Genomic DNA, 10115 nt, shown 5'->3' on the forward strand with positions numbered 1-10115 from the left:
GTTTGCTGTGCTATGAGTAGTTCAATCTTATTGCCTACTTGTAGCACCTGTGGAGTTGTGGCATGTTAATCCTTGCCATCCTCTATGACAGGGGTCAGCAAAGTTTTTCTTAAAGGGCCAGATCGTAAGTATTTAAGCCCATGGGCCATATAGTCTCTGTTGCAACTATTTAACTTAGCATGAAAGCCTGTAGCATGAATGCAGCTGTATACAAAATGTAAATCTGTGGGTGTGCCTGTGTTCCCCCCAAAAACTTTACTTACAAAAACAAACAGCTGGCCCACCTTCCTTTTAGAGTTGGACATCTGAGGTTCACAGAAGGAACTTGCCTAACTCCTGTCTAGCAGGCAGTGGAGGCAGATGTGCTGGCTCCAGAGCCCTTTCCACCCCTCCCAGCCTTGCTGTGTGCCTTGTTCCACTGACACTAAAGAAAGAGCCCAGGCTTGCAGTTCAGTTCCAAGGGGAGGCACAAGCGGAGATCAGAGCGCAGAGGAGAGGGAAGGGGAAGAGCTCAGATATAAATTCACCAGTTTTTCAGACTTTCACAGCTCTTGGTGGGACTTCTCCATGAATATTACTCTCTCCAGTTTCAGGGAATTGCTTCTGCTGCTTCTCCTTTCAGCCCAGAAAAAACAATTACTGACCCACGCCTCCACCCCAACTAGCTATGAATACAGCACTGTCTGAAAGGTTAGTCAGAATGCAAATCAAAACCACAATGAGATGTCACCTCACAACTGTCAGAATGGCTATTATCAAAAAGACAACAGGGACTTCCCTGGTGGTCCAGTGGTTAAGAATCCGCATTCCAATGCAGGAGGTGCAGGTTCGATCCCTGGTCAGGGAACTAAGATCCCACATGCCATGGGAAAACTAAGCCCGCGGGGCAACTAAGCCCGTGTGCCGCAACGAAGATCCTGCAACAAAGACCTGATGCTGCCAAAAAAAAAAAAAAAAAAAAAAAAAGACAACAAATAGCGAGCGATGTTGAGGATGTGGAGAAAAGGGAACCCTCCTGCACTGTTGGTGGCAATGTAAATTGGTGCAGCTGTTACCAACTTGAGTCCTTGAACTCCTTAGTCAACAGAAATTGGTAAGAGGCCAGATGAGGAATTTAGGTAAAGCTTTACTGGAACTCATGCTCCAGCATGAGGGAGTGAGAACAAGAAAAAGGTGCCCTTGCTCACTCCGCAAAGAGGGGGCGGGAGTGAGCTGGGCCCTTAAATAGGGTGAGGGTAGGGGTGGGTCAGGCCGGAGGGGTGGCTTTGGTGGTCTGCCCACCCCCTCGGTGGTGCTGTGTGCAGGGATCATGCGCGATCATGCGCAGTACCCTGCTTCTGCACCCCCCCCCCAAAAAAAAAAGCAGCAGTTGGGTTTTGGCCTTTTTGTATCTTATTGGTCATAATTTGTCCAAACCATGCATGCATGCAGTTATTTTCAGTCCCTTATAATTTCTTTGTATTCTTTTTCTCCGGGAGATGTTTGTCCAGGTGCAAGCACTGCAGCAAAGGATCCCAGGTCCAAACCACAGTGAGATATCACTTCACACCTACTAGGATAGTGATAATAACAATTTTAAAAACTGAAAATAAAAGGTGTTGATGAGGACGCAGAGAAATTGCGACCCTTGTACAGTGCTGGTAGAATCTAAAATGGTTACAGACACCGTGGAAAATAGTTTGATGGTTCCTCAAAAAGTTAAACATACAATTACCAAAAAACTCTAATTCCACTCCTAGATATATATTCAAAGGAACTGAAGACAGAGGCTTCCACAGATACTTCTATAATGATGTTCACTGCAACATTTTTCTAGCCCAAAGACGGAAATCCGTGTCCACTCCTCAACAGATGGATAAACAAAATGTGGTGTACACACACACACACACACACACGAATATTATTTAGCCATAAAAAGGAATGAAGTTCTGATATACGCTACAACATGAATGAACCTTGAAAACACGCTAAATGGAATTACGCCAGACACAAAAGGACAATATATATATTTAGAATATAAAGAATAGGCAAATTCATAGACATAAAAAGTAGATTAAATGTTAGCAGGGGCTGGGGGGAGTGGGTGCTTAACGGTTACAGAGTTTCTGTTTGGGATGATGAAAAGGCTTTGTCAATGATGGTGATGGTTACCCAACATTGTGAATGTAATTAATGCCACTGAATTGTACGCTTAAAAAAAAATGAGTCGGGGTTGGGGGGGGGTGCGGGGGAATTAGTCGGGGCTTCCCTGGTGGTGCAGTGGTTAAGAATCTGCCTGCCAAAGCAAGGGACACGGATTCAAGCCCTGGCCCGGGAAGATCCCACATGCTGTGGAGCAACTAAGCCTGTGCACCACAACTACTGAGCCTGCGTTCTAGAGCCTGCAAGCCACAACTACTGAGCCCACGTGCCACGACTACTAAAGCCTGCGCGCCTAGAACCCATGCTCCACAAGAGAAGCCACGACAATGAGTAGCCCCTGCACGCCTGAGCACAGCAATGAAGACCCAACACAGCCAAAAATAAAAAAAACAAATTTAGTTTTAAAAAAATTAGTCACTCTACTCAAATTACCTGGTTTGACTGTGCCATGTTTCCTGTCCTACCCTTACTGACAGTGACTAACAGTCAAGTTAACCTGAGTCCACTTCAAAACCCTTCTTTCGGGCTTCCCTGGTGGCGCAGTGGTTGAGAGTCCGCCTGCCGATGCAGGAGACACGGGTTCGTGCCCCGGTCCAGGAGGACCCCGCATGCCGCGGAGCGGCTGGGCCCGTGAGCCATGGCCGCTGAGCCTGTGCGTCCGGAGCATGTGCTCCGCAACGGGAGAGGCCACAACGGTGAGAGGCCCGCGTACCGCCAAAACAGAATCAAAAACAAAACCCTTCTTTCTACTCCTCTGAGAATGGTAACACACTTTTACTGCTCCACGTCATAAGCAGGCTTCAAGGCCCAGTTTACAGACCATCTCTTGTAACCTTTTCTCAATTCCCACCGCGAGTACTTTGTCTTCTCAACTCCCATACACGTCTCGGGTCACCTGGTGATCATGTTTCATCTTCCTGTCTCACTTATGCTCCTTGAAAGGAGCCTCTAGTTCCGATTAATTCTGGTGTCTTCTAACTACCTGGTTCATAAATCGGAGGCACAAAACCCCCTACTACCCTTCCCCCCCCCCCAAAAAAAGGCTGCTTGCTAGACAAAAGACCCCAAACCCCACCGTGCATTTGCATAGCACTGTCGTGCACACCGTTTCTCATTTTCAGACCGTTGTTAGTAAAGAGAATCTTGGGGCCGGGGCCTATTTGCCAATCCTGCGGTCACATTACCACTACTGGCTACACTCAGACGACTCATTGTAAACCTGGGATGGGGAAGCCCAAGAGCCGCTCCCGCCCCCGGGGTCCTGAGGACAACTGCTCGGTGGGCGGCCACTGTTCTCTCTCAGGTCGGCAGCCGAAACCCCAGCGAAAGCAATTTGCTGGCACGCGCGGACTGCACCGAGACATCCCAGGCACCACGTAACCGTAGAGTGAGGTAGGCGGGTAGAGAGGCCAGAATAGAGAGCCGCTCCGTCCCCAGCTTCCGGCAACGCCTCGCTGCTCCAGGAGTAGCTGTAGCCGCGTATGCAGTTTCCATGGGGACTGAAGATGGCGCCGCGAGGTGAGATTCCGGAGGTGTGTGAGTCGCTGGTCCCGCTCTCCTCAGTACCCAGGCACCCCCAACCTTCTCTCCCAGTGCTCGACCTAAACCCTTCCTTCTCGGGTGTTAGGGACATCACTCCTCCCTTGTCCAAAGCAGGGTTTGGCGGACTCACCCACCCTGAGTGCCCGAAGGTCTCGAGGTGCGGGTCTCCGATACCCCCAGATCCTTGGCTGGGCCTATTCTAGGCCAGCTCAGTTGCGAATTTGCAGCGTGACTTCAAACAGGCCAGTGCTGGTCTCTGAGCCCCAATTTCCCTTCCCAAATAGTGACGAGGTTAGATCTTAGGCTTTGATTTTCAGCCCCAAAGCCGAAGGAGTCGAGTTTGACGGTATTCCGGAAAGAAGGGGATTGAAGGAAACCCCCCTCCACACCGTATATACACACGTACTCCTTATCAGCAATCAGAAGTGCCCCCAAGTGGCCCTTTCCACTAGCTGCGGCCTCGTGTTTCCTCCAAGTTAGACACAGAACCATTGAAATAACTGAGGCTGAGCTGCCCTCCAGCCCATCTCTTTTCTCTGTGCTCATATTTTCAGGTAAACGGTTGTCCTCCACCCCCTTGGAAATCCTGTTCTTTCTGAACGGGTGGTATTATGCTACCTGTTTCCTGCTGGAACTCTTCGTATTTCTGTATAAAGGTAAGGCCTGGGGTTTGACTCCCCTTGCCCCAACATCCCTTCCCCACTTCAGCCCAGAGCCAGCTGCCACCAAAAGCCTTCTTGTTTTTCATTCTTTTCTGCCCCCTGGGGCTCCTCTTCGTTGCATGGTGGAAGTCTCTTCATCAGGTGACTTCCTTGAGAATGATTTAGTAAGAAGCCCCTCGGCAAGATTTTCTTGAGTTTGGGAAATGTGGACTTCTCCATTCTGACTCTCCCCCATCACCTCTTTGCTGAACTCCACTTTAAGACCATTGGTGACCTTCATTTCAGCAGCCTGGGTACCCATGTACGTCTGATTACTGTGGAGAGCAGAGTCCCCATAGACTCTCCAAGTTAGGAGTAAAACCCCGTAATAACGAGCCTGCCTCTAACAGACGTAGCCGCACCAGGAGTTAACAGATCCTGCAGCAGGTTAACAGATCCTGCCCACATCTCACTAAGTAGTTCATGGAACGCTGATAAGACTCGTGTTCTCTTTATTCCCAGGTGTGTGGGAGTTCTTGTGTGTACTGTTCTATGTTGTTTGCAAGCTCTGACTTTTGTATTGGCAGGTCTCCTGCTACCATATCCAACAGCCAATCTAGTACTGGATGTGGCGATGCTCTTCCTTTATCTTGGAATTGAAGTAATTCGACTGTTTTTTGGTGAGTTGTCCAGAGAATATTTCCATTCCTTATGAGACGAGCTGGTATCTGTAACCTGATTAACAAGGAAAAGTTTCAATACATAACCTAGGCTCACCATAAGAGATTGGATCTGGTGGTATATCCCGTTACCCCCTCTCTGAAGTTTCAAGCTGCTTCATATTTTGGGTCAGGATTTATCTGTCTGTTGCTCTGCAGGGCCAGAAGTAGGTGGTGACATGAGATATTAGATAATTCCTTCCCAGTTGTCTAACTGCTACAAGAGTTCCTGGTTCCTCTCACTGGTTTGCTTGGGAGAATAGATTCAGTTGTAACTCCATGTCCAGGGCAGTAGACGCCTGCACAGGTCAGCACCAAGATCCCCTCCACTTCTCTGAATAAGGATTTCTCTAGGACAAGTTTTATATCCCCAGAAATACAGAGCAAGCCCTTATTAATTAGAATATCTCATCCTTGAAAACGGTGTTAAAACACACACTGAGGGCAAAAAAATAGTTTCAACACATATAACAAAGGATAAAGAAGGCTCACATAAAGTGCTAAGAAAAAAACCTAGTTTTAAAAATTAGCAAGGGGATTGACATATATACACTATTGATACTATGTATAAAATAGATAACTAATGAGAACCTACTGTATAGCACAGGGAACTCTACTCAATGCTCTGTGGTGACCTAAATGGGAGGAAGATCCAAAAAAGAGGTGATATATGTATACATACAGCTGATTCACTTTGCTGTGCAGTAGAAACTAACACAACATTATAAAGTAACTACACTCCAATAAAAATTTTAAAAAAAATTATCACTAGCAAAAAAAAGAAAAAATTAGCAAGGGACGCTAATGGGCAATTCACATAAGAATAATTACAAGGACCAATACGCATGATAAAATGCCCAGACTCACTAACAAGAAGCAAATTGAAAAAACAAGGTAACATTTTCACCCATCAGATTAAAAAGGTTTCCAAATTCCCAGTATTCGAGTGGCTGTGAGGAACAGGTCTCTATGGTCTCACACTCTTGTGGGTATTTATATTCCCACACCCTCTGGGAATATAAATTAGTACAACCTTTTTGCTAATAGTTTTACCAGGTAAAATTCATATTCTTAGACCTAACAATTGCCCTTCCAAAACGGTTGAAAAAGACAGATACTTCTACAGATATGCTAAGATATCTGTATGAGAATGTTTATTGCCATGTATATATTTTTTTATAAATTATTTTTTTAATTTTATTTATTTTTGGCTGTGTTGGGTCTTCGTTGCTGCGCGCGGGCCTTCTCCAGTTGTGGTGAGCGGGGGCTACTCTGCGTTGTGGTGCGTGGGCTTCTCATTGTGGTGGCTTCTCTTGTTGCGGAGCACAGGCTCTAGGTGCCCGGGCTTCAGTAGTTGTGGCACATGGCCTCAGTAGTCGTGGTTCACGGGCTCTAGAGCACAGGCTCAGTAGTTGTGGCGCACGGGCTTAGTTGCTCTACGGCATGTGGAATCTTCCCAGACCAGGGCTCGAACCCGTGTCCCCTGCATTGGCAGGCAGATTCTTAACCACTGTGCCACCAGGGAAGCCCCTGCTGTGTATTTTTTAACATCAAGACATTAGAAACAACCTAAACATCTATCAGTACAGGATTAGTTAAATAAGTTATGGCATTGGTTCAGTGAAATTGTTCATAGCCATTAAAAAAGGGTAAGGTAGTTTATGTGTGGAAAGATGTCTACCTATGTTAAGTGGTTAAATAAGTTGCAAAACAGTATGCAGGGTATGATTCTATTTTTAGAATAATAGTAATATGTGACCATACACATAAAGTCTGAAACAGTATACATCATTCTGTAATAATGGCTATCTCTAAGGGCTGAGTCATGTGGTCTTTTAGTTTCTATATTTTCTAAAATTATTTTTTATATATTTTTTTCTATTTTTTTGGCTGCCCCGTACGGCATGTGGGATCTTAGTTCTCCAACCAGGGATCAAACCCATGCTCCCTGCAGTGGAAGCCTGGAGTCTTAACCACTGGACTGCCAGGGAACTCTGTATTTTCTATATTAACTGAAAAGTTTTCAATGATTATATATTATTTTTATGATTTACAAAATTTTTCCTCAAATAAAGAGCCCATTGTCCCTTGACTGGGAGCCAGAATGGAAGCAGGACCTTTCGGTGAATGACTGCAATCCTATAGCTGCTCCAAAGCCTCTACTTTTTTTGTTGTTGTTTGTTTGTTTGTTTTGCGGTACGCAGGCCTCTCACTGTGTGGCCTCTCCCGTTGCGGAGCACAGGCTCAGCGGCCATGGCTCACGGGCCCAGCCGCTCCGTGGCACGTGGGATCCTCCCGGACCGGGGCACGAACCCATGTGCCCTGCATCGGCAGGCGGACTCTCAACCACTGCGCCACCAGGGAAGCCCAAGCCTCTAGTTTTTAACACAGTGGGACCACATTTATAAACCTGCACATCCCCATTCAGGAGCATTTTCCTCTGCTTGCCAGTCCATCCCATCCTGCCCGCCTTTCCTCTGAGGCCAGGGAAGGCAGGCCACTTGGAGGTGATTCCATGGGCTGTGTCTGACAGGTACAAAGGGAAACCTCTGCCAACGAAAGATGCCGCTTGGTATTAGCATGGCCTTGACCTTCCCATCTGCCATGATGGCCTCCTATTACCTGCTGCTGCAGACCTATGTGCTCCGCCTGGAAGCCATCATGAACGGCATCTTGCTCTTCTTCTGTGGCTCAGAGCTGCTGCTTGAGGTGCTCACCCTGGCTGCCTTCTCCAGGTACTGCTGCCGAGGGACCGTTTCCTACCACCTGAGGGTTGGATTCCCATCCCGGGGGTGGGGTGGGGATTCATTGTTTGTCTAAAGCCTGAGGGGTCTAGAAGATTTTTAAGGGCAAATAGGGTTGTCTGTGGGACTGCCTTTCCCACTTAGGGTAGACATTCTCCTTGTTCTTTGGGGCCGAGAGGCTTGGAATATAGAACAGTTCCAGCCAGCTGCTCTTATTCACTGGTCTTTTAACATTTTGTTTGTTTCTTTCTTTCTGCCATCAGTATGGACAGGATTTGAAGTACAAAAATTTCAGCCAGCAGCCCTCACAGGCTGAGACCACACATACCTCTGGTACTTTAGCCATACCAGTGAGAAATGGTGGGTCAAATTGTCCTGGGAAAGGTTGCAGCTTTTCCTCAGCACAGACACCTTGGGGAACAAACCAAGCATAAGCCCACTGGGCACCATCTTCTAAACCAGGATCATCAGTTCAAGAGACTCTTCTACACTCCAGTATAGGGAGGGGCAAGGCTGTTGCCATCCTGGCCCTTCTCAGAACCAGTTAATTCCCTTCTGACCTCAAGTTTTCCTCTTTGATCATCATGGCCAAAGCATCTTGTGTGGACCGTGTAGGCTCCTTGGGCTTCCAGCAGGACCTGAGCTGCACACTCCCTGTGTGTGCTGTGCCCCACGTCCTGCAGGAGCACGGGGCACCTCAGGAGGGTGTGCTCCCAGAGTGATGCAAAAGCCGCTCATCCCATTTCTCAGAGACTGAGCTCCAGAACTTTCTCTGGAGCTCATAGTGTTATTTTTCTACTCTCATCATGAAACAAAACATTATTTTATAATAAAGATGTATTTTCTGTGGCGGAGGTTGTAGTAGCCTTTTCCTCACGGCACCCGTCCCTAGAATTTCTTCCACTTTAAGAGAAGGTAGAGACTATCCCAGCGGTTTGTTCTCGGCTGCGCTTGGTGGTTCAGTGTGGACACAGAGGCAGTGATGAAGGTGTCCCACTGAGTTTCTTCCCACAGCTCCAGCCTCAATTAATCCCTAAAGGCCCTGCCAGCTTCTGTGTCTTCTTCAGATCTGTCATCCTGCCTGCTCACATTCTTCACCTCTGCCCCAAAGCCAGCATCTTGTCTCTCATTCCTCTTACAGATAATTGTCATCTTTCCAGGGTGAGGCATGAGTAATTGGAAGAAACATATTCTAAACTTACCAATATTTTTTGGTCATTTGTTTTGAAATTTCAAGTTAATATAAAAGGAACACATACTTTTTTTTTTTTTTTTTTTTTGCTGTATGCGGGCCTCTCACTGTTGTGGCCTCTCCCGCCGCGGAGCACAGGCTCCGGACGCGCAGGCTCAGCGGCCATGGCTCACGGGCCCAGCCGCTCCGCGGCATGTGGGATCCTCCTGGACTGGGGCACGAACCCGACACCCCTGTATCGGCAGGCGGACTCTCAACCACTGCGCCACCAGGGAAGCCCGGAACACATACTTTTATTCTTTTTTTTTTTTTTGCGGTACGCGGGCCTCTCACCGTTGTGGCCTCTCCCGTTGCGGAGCACAGGGTCTGGACGCGCAGGCTCAGCGGCCATGGCTCACGGGCCCAGCTGCTCCGCGGCATGTGGAATCCTCCCGGACCGGGGCACGAACCCGCGTCCCCTGCATCGGCAGGCGGACTCCCAACCACTGCGCCACCAGGGAAGTCCCTATTTTTATTCTTTAAGCTGGAGGCGTGTTGCCCTAAATGAGTGAATCATTCCCTTCTCCAAGTAACTGTCTTTAAAACTATTTCTCATCTTGCATGATAGCAGCCATTTCTTCAGCCCCAAGAAGCCATCAAAGAAGCCACTTTAGGAAACCCTGAGCCATATGGCCCATCTGCTATCAGGTGAACCCTAGAATATCTGCTCTTCCTCAGAGTAAAAAGTAATTGGCCTTTAAGAATGTCATGCTGGTTTTTAACTGCTTATTTCGTGTGATCAGGCTCATTCTCATCCTATGTAGGTCTCCACTTTCCAAAGCACTGATGCTTTTTCTTATTTCCTAACCCTCCGTGTCCTTGCCTAAGAGCTGCCTTTGGGGTCCATCCAAAGACTATTAATAGGTCTGATTAAGCATGAAACAGTAACAAAAAACCCAATAGGAACTTCCCTGACATTTCAATCACATATCCCACTAATACCTTAATTTTCTGCTGCTTCTCACACTGCTTGTTTGTCCAGCCCTGCTTTGAAGAAATCGCTGGCATCAAACTGGAGAACTCATTCTCCGTGGCCTCTCTATTTCATTTAGAGTTTCACTGGTTAAGGTTCCCCTCCCAGCAACACAGAAAAATG

The 10115-nt window shown here is 47.4% G+C and overlaps 1 protein-coding gene across 2 annotated transcripts; it reads left to right on the plus strand.

Annotated features, from left to right (window-relative positions):
* The first annotated feature begins 3580 nt into the window (after positions 1-3580).
* On the plus strand, positions 3581-8641 carry TMEM216 (transmembrane protein 216). 2 transcript variants are annotated; one of them, XM_029207832.1, is made up of 5 exons: positions 3581-3674; positions 4239-4340; positions 4913-5005; positions 7578-7779; positions 8052-8641. In XM_029207832.1, exons 3-5 carry the CDS (start codon positions 4960-4962, stop codon positions 8065-8067), a joined length of 264 nt encoding a protein of 87 aa, XP_029063665.1. In that variant the 5' UTR covers positions 3581-3674; positions 4239-4340; positions 4913-4959; the 3' UTR covers positions 8068-8641. The 2 variants fall into 2 exon arrangements, with proteins under 2 accessions (XP_029063665.1, XP_029063664.1); XM_029207831.1 differs by lacking the exon at positions 8052-8641 and having other exon boundaries at positions 7578-7883.
* The last annotated feature ends 1474 nt before the right edge of the window (positions 8642-10115 follow it).

This window comes from Monodon monoceros, unplaced genomic scaffold, assembly GCF_005190385.1.
Source record: "Monodon monoceros isolate NGI ecotype Baffin Bay Population unplaced genomic scaffold, NGI_Narwhal_1 Super_Scaffold_7, whole genome shotgun sequence".
In the NCBI taxonomy this organism is placed as follows: domain Eukaryota; kingdom Metazoa; phylum Chordata; class Mammalia; order Artiodactyla; family Monodontidae; genus Monodon; species Monodon monoceros.

Coding starts and splice junctions, on each gene's coding strand:
- TMEM216 (XM_029207831.1), top strand. CDS start 4,960: ATGCTCTTCCTTTATCTTGGAATTGAAGTAATTCGACTGTTTTTTG. Junction 5,006..7,577: donor AGTAATTCGACTGTTTTTTG/GTGAGTTGTCCA, acceptor TGTGTCTGACAG/GTACAAAGGGAAACCTCTGC.